Consider the following 13982-nt stretch of genomic DNA (forward strand, 5'->3'; position numbering starts at 1 on the left):
TTTTGATTGCATGCATGAATATGAACCTCTTGTGTGCCTGATTATCACAGTAGTCCAAAGATGCGTTCAGAACTCATGAACTTATAGCAATTGATAGTAGTGGGTCCCAGTTAAACACTGACAATTGAGACCAATTACTTGCAAGAGCAGCAAGAGCTCCTCACTGCTGAGCCATCTCTCCTGCCTTATGTTGCTTATTTATGATCATTTACATTGCTAATATTTTCATCTTTCTATTTTTAGCTGTTTAAGCATGCATTCCCTTTTAGTGAGATCTTATTAAAGTTACAGTTTGAGCTAGGGCAGTGAAGATTTCTGGAAAATGAATACAACTGGAGTGAATGTATAATTCCTTGTAGAAGCTTCAGTAAAGACCTCTCAGTTCTTTCAATCTTTTGTGTTTGTTTGATTGACTTTTAGGGGAGGCTCTGTCTTACTATATAGGTCTGTATCTCCTGGAACTCTTTGCATAGATCATGCTGGCATCCAATTCAATGAGATACACCTGCCTCTACCTCCTGAGTGATGGAATTAAAGGCATGACAGAATACACTCAGCTTGTCCATCATTTTTTTGTCATTAGTAACTGTTCATAAATTTCTCTGATGTGTACTTAGTACTGTCCATCTCTTAATTTCTCTCTGTATGTCTCTGTCTCTCCCTTTCTATTTCACTCTCTTCTCTGATTGTCTTTGTCCACATTAATTGGCATGTCTATTCCAAAGCTATATCCTATTCAAAAAGTTGAGATATGACACAGTTAAACCTCATTATTCAGTTTTCTTCTAAAGTGACTTACTGATAACATTAACACTTCTTTTTTAATAGAAAAGTTTTATTATTTATTTTTAAATTATAGACTATACATGATTTAGAAGGGAGAATATACAAAACAATGATCAAAGAATAATCATGTGTTCTATGCTTTATCTTTTGTTTGGTCACTCAGAAATATGATGTTATCAGGTATGATCATTGTTGCTTGCACTCACATTATTTTTATCCATCTATTCACTGTAGTCCACTTTCCCTTCCACAAATATATGAGCTCACCTTTTCATATACTGATATGTCATATCTCTGATCCCTGGTCAAAACATGATATTCAGTGCCATGTTGTCATTTGACTGACATCACCCATCTGTTCACCGTCCCCTGATAGCCACATCTCATTTGTTGCTAGATAAAACATCACGACTGTGTTTTTTCCTCCCACCTGTCTTATGACAGGGTCCAGACCTACTTGCCCAAGTAACTAAAGATGATTCATAGATCACTCAAGAATCCAACTAATGGCTACTTCATATTCATGTCTTACAAACTAATGAAACTTCTTTAACACAGGTTTTCAAAGCACGCCTTTGGTTTCCCTTACAATTTAATGTTTAAGCTTTTTCTTCTCTCCTCCTTCACCCAACTGTCTAACATTAGCACTTCTGTGTCAGAATATAAATGGAAGAAGCACTAGAATTTTATGATTATATTGCCAATGAAATATAAATTTATATTGTTGCCACTGTTTCTGTTGTACAAATGTATGGCATATTTTAGAATTCAGTGACTTTCAATGATGTGCATGTGAAATTCAGCCAAGAAGAGTGGGCTTTGCTGGAATCTTCCCAGAAGCAACTCTACAAAGATGTGATGCTAGAGACCTGTAAAACCCTCACTGCAATAGGTAAGACTGTAAATTTTCTTTCACTTTTAAAATAAGGAGACAACTCTTACTGTGTTATTGATTCTCTTCTGTAATTCCAGTTGAGACTGAGGAGGAATGAAGTGAATAAATAAGGCATGGTTCTAAGGGTCACAGAAGATAGTGATTTAAGTTTTGCCTTAATAATATATTTCCAATAATATATATTTTCTGGTACTATATTTTAGGCTACAATTGGGAACACCATAATATTGAAGAACATTTTCAAAGTTCTACAAGTAATAAAAGGTAACTTTATCTGCACGCTGATACAGATATGAATCTTAAGAAATTTTAATGTGTCCTGGAAGTTTGTTTGTCTGTTTGTTTGTTGGCTGCTTTTTGTTTTCAGTTTTTGAAATAGTTTTTTTTTTTCTGTGTAGCTGTGGCTTGACTTAGACTTGCTTGTTAGGCCAGCCTGAGCTCAACATCACACAGATCTGCCTGGTTCTGCCTCTACAAGTGCTGGGATTAAAGACATGTACCAGCACACCTACTTGTGTCCTGGAAGTTTTAAAGAAAAGCAACAGCATAAAAACAGCACTGCTTTAAGTGTACTGATGATCATGAAAATCTCACAATTCCGCGTACTTCAATGTCATATATCTGATTTTTGTTTACAAGGCACTCCCCTAAGATAGAAGAAAATAAAATAATGTTGTAACAGAAAATACCATTTGAATCATATGGACATTACAGCTACTGAGTTGAACTGCCAATCTGTTTAGTATCATTCTATCTACTCAGATATTGTACGAGGTATACACATTGAATTGGTGATCAGTATGTGTCCAAAACCTTCTAATAAGCAAAAAGTTCATAGTACAACCGGTGTTACTCATTTTCATGCAGTAACATTGTAAAGTTTAGTGAAAGGAGCAGCTTATGAGAGTCAAGATTATTGTTGTGGAGAAACCTTAATCCCCATATGACATGTCTATGATGAACAAAAAACAAAATGTGTTAATTCAATGTGGGAATCTTTCTTTTATTATTCTTGTAAATTAAACTGGTATAACGTATGTCAAAATGTTTTTAAGACACATGAGCATAGGGATATTGAAGGAAGCAGTGTCCCTGTCTTTCTCCAAGAACAATTGGTTTTGTAGTATTCCCCACTTTGAGTAAATTTTCTGAATGTGATAAATGGTTACTGCTAATTGGTTTGCAACTTCACTGAGAATTCATCAACAAACTCATACTGCTGAAAATACCTATGAATATTAGGAATTTGGAATTTCTTCTGCTGGTCCTGGTCATTTACTTTGTAAATGAAGTATTATTCATACAATACAAAAATTTGTGAATGGGATTGCTGTGATAAAACTCTGAATTCTTACAATACTCTTTATATATAGGAGAAAACCTCTTATAGAAAAATGATGCTATAAAACAAGTGCTCTTACCATCACAAGGATCTTCAAAAATACCCATAATGAAGGGGAATACCATGAATGTAAAAAAAAAGTGATAAAACTTTAAAATTTGATTCTTCTTTACCATTAGACCAAATTATAAAATTAACTCATATAGATAAATATATTTATTAGTGTAATGAAATTACTGTGGTAAATGTTTAACATGTGCCAATTTTCTTTGCAGGCATGAAAGCAGTCATACTGGAGAGAAACACTTTAAATGCACTCTCTGTGTTAAAGCCTTCCCCTATATCACTGTTCTCATATGTCATAAAAGATCACACACAGGAGATAAGTCTTACAAATGTAATCAATGTGGTAAAGCCTTTGCAAAAAACAGTACTCTCATAAGCCATAAAAGAACACACAGTGGAGAGAAACCTTATGAATGTAACCAATGTGGTAAAGCCTTTGCAGAAAACAGTAATCTCTTAAGCCATAAAAGAACACACACTGGAGAGAAACCTTATGAATGTAACCAGTGTGGTAAAGCCTTTGCACAAAACAGTCATCTCATAAACCATAAAAGAACACACACGGGAGAAAAACCTTATGAATGTAACCAGTGTGGTAAAGACTTTGCAGAAAACAGTACTCTCTTAAGCCATAAAAGAACACACACTGGAGAGAAACCTCATGAATGTAATCAGTGTGGTAAAGCCTTTGCACAACACAGTACTCTCATACGGCATAAAAGAACACACACTGGAGAAAAACCTTTTGAATGTGAAGAGTGTGGTAAAGCCTTTGCATGCAACAATAATCTCATAAGCCATAAAAGAACACATACTGGAAAGAAACCTTATGAATATACCCAATATGATAAAGCCTTTGCACAGCAGTCTCTGAAAACATGAAAAAACACAGTGGAGAGAAGCCTTGTGAGGGTAATTAGTGTGATAAAGCCTTTGCATGTAACAATCATCTCCTAAGACAACAACACATTCTGGAGGGAAACCATATGAATATAACTATGTGGCGAAGCCTTTGCACATAACATTTCCTAATACATAAAAGAACACATACTGGAAAGAAGCTGTCTGACTGTAACCAATGTGAAAAAAAAAAAAACTTTTGGACTTCAGAATCATCTTCACATTCATGAAAGGGATCCTAATGTACAGAAAGCCTATAATGCTTTTAACATGGTGAAAACATTCCACATTTGTATAATCTTCATCATCATGAAAGGATTCATGCTGGAGAGAACACTTATGAATGTGTTAAAATGGTGAGGACTTGCACAAATCTAGAGTCATCATCATCATAAAAGTATCCTTACTGGAGAGGAATTCTGTGAGTATAAGCAATGTGGAAAGGCCTTTGTGTACTTTGGTCCACTGAGATCCAACAGAACTGTAAAACTAGCTCAATGGAAATGACCTCCCTTTTCTGAAGGAGAAGGGGGAAGTGGATAGGGGCAATAAGAATGGAGGGTAGTACTGTGTGAGAGAAGGGAGGGGGACTATGATTGGAATGTAAAGTAAATAAACTTATTTTTAAAAAGAATACAATGGTAACTATCAATTACACACAAAAATATTACAAAGTGCTTTGGGAAGACTTACTGATAATCCTGATTCTCAACATTTATTGTTTTCAATTGCCTCACTTTACACAAGAAACTTTTAGTCCAGTGGATGAATATGTAGGGAATGGTGAACTAACACCAGCCAGGAAGTTCTCTGAGAGAATCACAAAGGTGGTAGCCTGTAGATGTTTCTTTTGTTCACATACCTATTGTTCTAGGGGAACTATTAAAAAACATCACAACCCACACTGAATTTTGAGATATGAGGGAGGAGGCTTTCTTTTCCATGTATGAGCCTGCTTCTGGCCTAGATGTGTAACCTTGTCAAGGGTGAGTTTTCTCTGCCTGGCTTCATCTGGAAAGTGTCTTTAGACATAGATACCACCAACCATATTTGATAGATATACCTCCCCTCTCTTCAAATATAGGATAATTTGGTTCTGTGTTCTTGTTCTTCTTGTTCATATGATAGGAATGTGCTGTTTAATGCAAATTGAGCATCCTTGAATTGGCTAGTATTAAACAATTATCTACACCTATGCTTGAAGCATCCCAGTCACTCCCCAAGGGGTATAAGCTTCTGTTTTCTGGAATTAAAGTTGAACTTACTTTCTGAGGTGCTTCCCAGATTGGCAGATCACTGTTATGCTTGCAGGCTTTCCAAGCTTTATACATCATCTTCTTCCCCTCGTGCCTTCCTGGGCTGGTGGGAAACAGCCCTCCAGGCAGTAAGAGAATCATGTTCTCTGAAATTCTTGTAATAAAATGTTTCAGACTTTATAGCATTTCAATTTCACATGATTCTGGATGTGAGATGGTAAATCAAACAGTGTCTTGGGGGTAGGACTCTTTAAAATGAGTTATACCTAGTGTTTATTTCACGGTAAGGTTGAAGGCAAGCTTCATGGTATGAAATCTTCTGATGTGAGTACAGTGACCTGTGGAAAATAAATAAAAGCAGACATTTTTTTTCTGTTTTAATAGCTGAGTATTGTTCTGATCATGTATAGGTGGATGGCAGAGGAGAGGAACTGCTCTTTGGTATGGACTAGGGAAAGGGGAGGGGGGAAAGATGGAGGGAGGGTGGGACCAGAAGGAGTTGAGGGAGTGAACTTCAATCAGCATATATATGAATAAATTGTCAAACAATAAAAACAATTAATAAAAAATAGTCAGAAAAATAAACATAATAGCAAAAATTTGAGTCCAGTTTAGGTAACCACCCTCCCTCATAGAAAAGAAAGATGATATATACAAAGAAAAGAAAAACAGAATCTTTGTCGTTACCACCTTTCTTCCCTGTGCGCTCACTTGATAATCATTATCCAATGGAGACCATTCTTCTCTCTCTGAAGTTTGTATTACCATATAAGTAGGATTCAAACCTGGAACTAATGGCAGAGGTTCCTAGATAACATACCAAATTAAACCTACCTGCCATTTTCTCCCAGCAATCCTTCAGTACTTCCATGTTATCTGTTCCTCCAGGATAGTATAGCCCATAAAATGCCCTGAATTCTCCTTCCCAGGGCCTGAGCTAACCCTGCTCCCCCCTCACCCTCATATAGGCAAACTATTTTGGCTACCTGGTCCTGTCAAGAGCCATGCAGGAGCAACAGCACAGCTGTAGAACTCATGGAATATGGTTCTCCTGTTAGCATAGTCACGATGAGTTTGTCTTGGAGAAGCATAATCCCAAGAACTGCTTTTCCTGAGGACTTTGAACTCTTATGTAGCATATCTCTGCTTGTTGCCCTTATGATGCCCATATTCCTCAAAACATGAGGAGTATGAAAACTATAAGGAGGCTTCTAGCCCATCACTGGGCAATATCACTGGCATTTAAAATTTACAATGCTTGATCTCTTTTCACATGTTTACTGGAGCAGATTAATGAATCAACCACTGCCCTTGAAAGGAGCCATAGATGTAGATTGTTAGCAATCACCATTATACTTAGAAAGAATTTGGAAAAATAGATTGTTTAACAAGGTCAGGGAAGATGTTTTTGCTTATGGCTCTGGTATAAAAATCTTAGAGAACAATTTAAAGTTAATAAAAGTACACTATTAATAGTAAAGCCAGGGATGTTTTAAGGTTGATGGGCTGAAACAATAGGCCAAGGTGGCATTGACAGTCTGGGTACTCTCAAACTGGGTCTAAAACTGAAAATCTCTAAAACTGAGATTCTCCTATATTTGTGTTTTCCCCTCAGCTTCTTGATGATTTAATAAAAATGATTAATGAGTAGATGCACACCCTTTAAGATTTAAAGTACAGGTGCCAGTGCCATACCATTTTTTCTTACTGTTGCTCTATCATACTACTTGAGATCCATGATGAAATTACCACCAGGAAATCTCTTATTGTAGAGGCATGTTTTTTTTTTATCAATTCTGGGTTTTTTGTTTTCCATATGAAACTGAGAATTGTTCTTTCAAGGTCTGTAATGAGTTGTGCTGGTATTTTGATTGTAATTCCATTGAATCTGCAGATTTCTTTTGGTAGAGCAGCCATTTTTTACTATGTTAATCCCACCAATCTTGGAGCATGGGAGATCTTTCCATCTTCTGATATCTTCCTTAAAGTTTTGTCTTTTGTATACAGGAAGGCTTCAGATATATTTTTTATTTAATTTTGTATCCAGCAACTGTACTGAAGGTGTTTTTCAGTTGTAGGAGTTCCCTGGTTGAATTTTTAGGCTTATTCATATGTACTATCACATCATCTGCAACACATGCTGGATTGGATATGGAGAAAAGGGAACCCTCCTCCATTGCTGGTGGAAATGTAAACTTGTACAACCACTTTGGAAATCAGACTGGTGCTTTCTCAGAAAATTATGAATAATGCTACTTCAAGATTCAGCTATACCACCCCTGAGCATACAATCAGAAGATTTTTAACCATACAACAAGGACATTTGCTCAACTATTCTCATAGTAGCTTTGTTCATAATAGCCAGAATCTGGAAACAACCTAGATGATGTCCCACAACTGAGGAGTGGATATAGAAATTGTGGCACATTTACACAGTGCAGTACTACTCAGTATTTAATAACAAGGAAATCAATAGGCAAATGGATACAACTAGGAAAGATCATCTTCAATGAATTATCAGACTCAGAAAGACACACATGGTATATGCTCACTTCTAAGTGGATATAAGTCATGTAATATAGAATGAAGCATATGAAAATCTATAGTCCTAAGGAAGCTAACCAACAGGGAGGACCCTAGGGAAGATGCTTAATCCTCATTCAGAAAGGCAAATGGGATAGACATTGTTAATGTGAGAAGACAGGGAACAGGGCAGGAACCTAGCACAGAGGGCCTCTAAAAGAATCTACCTAGCAGGGTATTGAAGCAGATGCTTAGACTGATAGCAAAACTTTGGGTAGAGAGCACAGAATCATATGGAAGATTCAGGAGATAAAGATCTGGATGGACCAGGCACTCCACAAGGAGACCAACAGAGCAAAAATAAATATGGGCCCTGGGGTTCCTGCTCCAACCAAGGACCATGCATGGAGGACAACTAGAGCCCCTGTTCAGATGTAGCCCATAAGTATCTCAGTCTCCATGTGGATTTCCTAGTAAGGGTAGCAAGGGCTTTCTCTGACATGAACTCAGTGGCTGGCTCTTTGATCACCTACTCCTGAGAGGTGCAGCCTTGCCAGGCCATAGAAGAAGCGGGTGCAGCCATTCCTAGTGAGTTCTGATAAGATAGTCTAGTATAATATAGTAGGGGAGGAGGACTTCCCCATAAGTGGACTAGGAGAGGGGTATAGGGAGAAAAGAAGGAGGTAGGTTGTGACATGCAGAAGGTGAGGGACGGGCCTACATTCAGTATACAAAGTGAATTAACTGTAATAATCAATAAAAATGTGGTTTTTTTCCTGGGGTGACTGGACTTAGGCAACTGTCTCCTAACAACAACTGAAAAGAATACTATTTCATTTCTACACATTTTCCTTTTCCTGTAATACTATTTATAATAAATACCCTTGATAAAATTCAGTGGCTTGTTATATATTCCTGGTATCATAATATAGCATAATATATTACAAATCAAAATTTGACATGTTAAGCATATAAAAAGTTTATGAAAAAGTGGCTTGAATTTTCAAAAGAACAAAGAGTATTTGCTTAAATCTCTGGAGGGTGAAAAATGGAAGAAAAATGATGTAAGAATAAATAAAAATATATAAATAAATTAATATCTCTTACATAAATTAAAACATTTTGGTTATTGCAATTTAAAAAATATACACAGAACACTTTTTTCTTTCTTTTTTATTACTATTATTAATTACACTTTATTCATTTTGTATCCCCCCATAAGCCCCACCCTCCTCCCCTCCCGATCCCACCCTTCCTCCTCTTTCTGCATGCATGCTCCTCCCCAAGTCCACTGATAGGGAAGATCCTCCTCTCCTTCCTTCTGATCTTAGTCTATCAGACCACATCAGGAATGGCTGCATTGTCATCTTCTGTGGCCTGGTAAGGCTGCTCTCCCCTCAAGGGGAGGTGATCAAAGGGCAGGCCAATCAGATTGTGTCAGAGGCAGTCCCTTTTCCCATTACTATGTAATCCACTTGAACACTGAACTGCCATGGGCTACATCTGTGCAGGGGTTCTAGGTTATCTCCATGAATAGTCCTTGGTTGGAGTATGAGTCTCTGGGAAGTTCCCTGTGTTCAAATTTTCTTGTTCTGTTGCTCTCCTTGTGGAGTTCTGTCCTCTCCAGCTCTTGCTATTTCCCACTTCTTACTTAAAATTCCATTCACTCTGCCTGACAGTTGGCCATCAAGCTCAGCATCTGCTTTGATAGTCTGTAGGGCAGAGGCTTTCAGAGGCCCTCTGTGGCAGGTTGGATACGTAAACAAAACCCAGTAATCTGTTGCATACAAGAAACACACCTAAGGCACAAAGAGAGACATTACCTACGGTAAAACGTTGGAAGATGACTTTCCAAGCAAATGGACGCAAGCAGCAAGCAAGAGTAGCCATTCTAATATCTGATAAAATAGACTTTCAACCAAAATTAATAAAAAGATTGGGGAAGGACACTTAATACTCATCAAAAGAAAATTTCACCAGGAAGACATCACAATTCTGAACATCTATGCCCCAAATACAAGAGCACCCACATTTGTTAAAGAAACATTGATAAAATTTAAACCACATATAGATCCCCACACATTAATACTGGGAGACTTCAACACCCCACTCTCAACAAAGGACAGGTCAACAAAACAGAAATTAAACAAAGAAACAATGTCTCTAACAGAGGTCATGAATCAAATGGACCTAACAGACATTTACAGAACTTTACATCCAAACTCAAAAGAATTTACCTTCTTCTTAGCACCTCATGGAACCTTCTCCAAAATAGACCATATAGTTGGTCACAAAGCAAGCCTCAACAGATACAAGAAGATTGACATAATCCCTTGTATCTTGTCTGATCACCATGGAATAAAGCTGGACCTCAACAATTACAGAAATAGCAAAAAGCCTACACACACATGGAAACTGAAAAACTTGTTACTACATGACAGCTGTGTCAGGGAAGAAATAAAGAAAGAAATTAAAGTCTTTCTAGAACTCAATGAAAATGAAGACACAACATACCCGAACTTGTGGGACACAATGAAGGCAGTGCTAAGAGGAAAGTTCATAGCACTAAATGCCTTCAAAAAGAAATGCGAGACAGCTCATTCAAGCAACTTAATGGCTCACTTAAACACCCTAGAAAAAGAAGAAGCAGACACACCAAGAAGGAGTAGATGGCTGGAAATAATCAAACTCAGGGCTGATATAAATCAATTGGAAACAAATAAAACAATTCAAAGAATCAATGAAACCAGGAGCTGGTTCTTTGAGAAAATCAACAAGCTCGACAAACCCTTAGCCAAGCTAACTAAAAGGCAGAGAGATACCACCAAAATCAACAAAATCAGAAATGAAAAGGGGGACATAACTACAGACACTGAGGAAATCCTAACAATCATTAGGACTTACTTCAAAAGTCTATATGCCACCAAATTTGAAAATCTAAATGAAAATGGACAATTTTCTTGATCGATTTGACTTACCAAAGCTGAATCAGGACCAGGTAAATCAATTAAATAGTCCTATATCCCTCAAAGAAATAGAAGAAGTCATCAAAAGTCTCCCATCCAAAAAAAGGACAGGACCAGATGGCTTCAGTGCAGAATTCTACCAGACCTTCAAAGAAGAGCTAACACCAATTCTCTTCAAACTATTCCACAAAATAGAAACAGAAGGAACATTACCAAACTCATTCTATGAAGCCACAGTCACCTTGGTACCTAAACCTCACAAAGACTCAACAAAGAAAGAGAATTTCAGGCCAATCTCCCTTATGAACATTGATGCAAAAATACTTAACAAAATACTTTCAAACAGAATCCAAGAACACATCAAAGATATTATCCACTATGACCAAGTCGGCTTCATCCGAGGTATGCATGGGTGGTTCAATATATGGAAATCCATCAATGTGATCCACCATATAAATAAACTGAAAGAAAAAAAAAACACATGATAATCTCCCTAGATGCTGAAAAAGCATTTGACAAAATCCAACATCCATTCATGTTTAAAGTATTGGAGAGGTCAGGGATACAAGGCACATATCTAGACATAGAAAAGGCAATATACAACAAGACTATAGCCAACATCAAACTGAACGGAGAGAAACTTAAAGCAATCCCACTGAAATCAGGGACAAGACAAGGCTGCCCACTATCTCCATATCTCTTCAACATAGTGCTGGAAGTCCTTGCTAGAGCAATTAGACAGTTGAAGGAGATCAAGGGGATACAAATTGGAAAGGAAGAAGGCAAATTATCACTATTTGCAGACGATATGATTGTATACCTGAGTGACCCCAAAAATTCTACAGAGAACACCTACAGCTGATAAACACCTTCAGCAAAGTGGCCGGATAGAAACATAACTCAAAAAAATCAGTAGCCCTGCTGTATACAAAAGAGAAAAGGCTGAGAAAGAAATTAGGAAAACAACACCCTTCACAATAGCCCTAAATGACATAATGTACCTTGGTGTAAACCTAACCAAGCAAGTCAAGGCTTGTATGAAAAAAAAAATTCAAGTCTCTGAAGAAAGAATTAGAAGAAGGTATCAGAAGATGGAAATATCTCCCATGCTCATGGCTTGGCAGGTTTAACATAGTAAAAATGGCCATGCTACCAAAAGAAATCTACACATTCAATGCAATTCCCATCAAATTACCAACAAAATTCTTTACAGACATGGAAAGAGAAATTCTCAACTTTGCTACACCCTCTCCAGCATCATCGCTGTAACACATCAATAGATTTTGCTACTAGACGGTAGATACGTTTTCTTCAGAAATAAGCTCCCTGGAGGTCACTGGCAAGAACCCTAACATGGCCACCTAAGACTTATTCTGAGAGTCCCATGCTTACTCAATTACAGGGTTGGATTGATGAGCTTTATTGCTGTTTCTCTATGATTCTTGGAATAGCACAGTTAACTATTCAAGGAAACACATTTCTGATAGATTACTAAAATATTTAGCAAATATGAGTAAAAGGAAAATAAAATCTTAGGAGAGGTAATTAATCAGATTCACCATCAGGAATTGCTTGTGGAAAAACCAAACATTGTAGGTAATAAAAGGACAAGAGTTTTAGGGCTTTTTAAGAAAATATTTAATCAGGATCTGTTAGGATGAATGCTCTGGATATTACCACTGCAGTAAAACTACTATAAAACCATTACCAAACACAAGTGTTTATGATGAAGCAGAAAGAAGATAGGCAATCATAGGACTTCAGAAGGTTTTATATTATACTATGGATGTTATGGACAGACTGGCTAGAGCGAGTATCGCTTGGTGCCTTATCTCTAAAGAGATTTTAAATCCTTAGCAAGACAAACAGGAGGAATTCCTCCTGATGCTTATCTCTAGGAAGAATTGTAAATTTTTAGGCAACTTATCTTGGAGGACTATTAACAGGCCCTAGCTAATAACAATAAACTACATAAGCAAACCACAAGTTTGACAGCCCCTGGCCCTCTACTCACTAAATTAGCAGCAATAACTCTGTGTAAATAGTCACTATTCCTATGTTTGCTCTGCTTAAGAGGCTTTTAGGCCAAGGTTTTTTGTAGACACTGCCTTTTACCAGATCGCCTTTCAGTTAAAATATAAACTTTGTAAATGTTCTGAGAAATATGTCAACTTCAGGTGCTTCTATATGTATTCACTATAAAAGTGTTGGCTTGATGTCAGTAGAGCACAGCAGATTCAAAACACTACTTGGTCTGGTCTCTGACTGTTAATCTGCCTACCTGTGCCTAACCTGAAAATCCAAACAACTGATTCCCCACAGTTGTGGGGCCCCAGCTGGGCCAGTCTGCTGCACAACTTCATATAGAATAACAAGAAACCCAGAATTGCTAAAACAATCCTCTACAATAAAAGATCTTCTGGAGATATCTCCATCCCTGATCTTAAGCTGTACTATATAGCAACAGTAATAAAAACTGCATGGTACTGGCGTAGAAACAGAATGGTGGATCAATAGAACTGAACAGAAGCCCCAGAAATAAACCCCCATACTTATGGACATCTGATCTTTGACAAAGATACCACAACCATAGAATGGAAAAAAAGATAGCATCTTTAACAAATGGTGCTGGTCTAACTGGATGTCTACATGTAGAAAAATGCAAATAGATCGATACTTATCATACTGCACAAAACTAAAGTCCAAGTGGATCGAAGACCTCAACATAAAACCAGACACATTAAATCAGTTAGAAGAAAAAGTGGTGAAGACCCTAGAACTCATTGGTACAGGAGGCAATGTCCTGAACAGAACACCAACAGCACAGGCTCTAAGAGCAACAATCAATAAATGTGACCTCATGAAACTGAAAAGCTTCTGTAAAACAAAGGACACCGTCATCAAAACAAAATGACTGCCTACAGATTGGGAAAGACTCTTCACCAACCCTTTATCTGACAGAGGGCTAATATCCATTATATATAAAGAACTAAAAAAGCTGAAAAGCAGCAAACCAAGCAATCCAATTGAAAAATGGGGAACAGAGCTAAACAGAGAATTCTCTGCATAAGAATATAGGATGGCAAAGAAACACTTAAAAAGATGCTCACCGTCCTTAGCCATCAGAGAGGTGCAAGTCAAAATGACCTTGAGATATCACCTTACTCCCTCAGAATGGCCAAGATGAAAAATTCAAGTGACAACACATGCTGGAGAAGCTGGAGAGAAAGAGGAGCCCTCCTCCACTG

At 37.4% G+C, this 13982-nt stretch overlaps 2 protein-coding genes across 2 annotated transcripts in view; both read left to right on the forward strand.

Moving 5' to 3' along the window:
- LOC132650793 (zinc finger protein 120-like) overlaps positions 1 to 13982 on the forward strand; it is a 1051774-nt gene that overhangs the window by 933194 nt on the left and 104598 nt on the right. The gene's annotated exons all lie outside the window — the stretch shown is intronic.
- LOC132650792 (zinc finger protein 431-like) overlaps positions 1 to 13982 on the forward strand; it is a gene marked incomplete at its 3' end in the record, with an annotated part of 459955 nt that overhangs the window by 3003 nt on the left and 442970 nt on the right. The window contains exons 2-4 of the mRNA XM_060376109.1: positions 1559 to 1678; positions 1885 to 1945; positions 3299 to 3955. Coding sequence (XP_060232092.1) covers positions 1559 to 1678; positions 1885 to 1945; positions 3299 to 3955 — 838 coding nt within the window. The remainder of the gene's footprint in view (positions 1 to 1558; positions 1679 to 1884; positions 1946 to 3298; positions 3956 to 13982) is intronic.

The sequence above is a fragment of the Meriones unguiculatus genome, assembly GCF_030254825.1.
Source record: "Meriones unguiculatus strain TT.TT164.6M chromosome 13 unlocalized genomic scaffold, Bangor_MerUng_6.1 Chr13_unordered_Scaffold_33, whole genome shotgun sequence".
Classification (NCBI taxonomy): Eukaryota; Metazoa; Chordata; class Mammalia; order Rodentia; family Muridae; genus Meriones; species Meriones unguiculatus.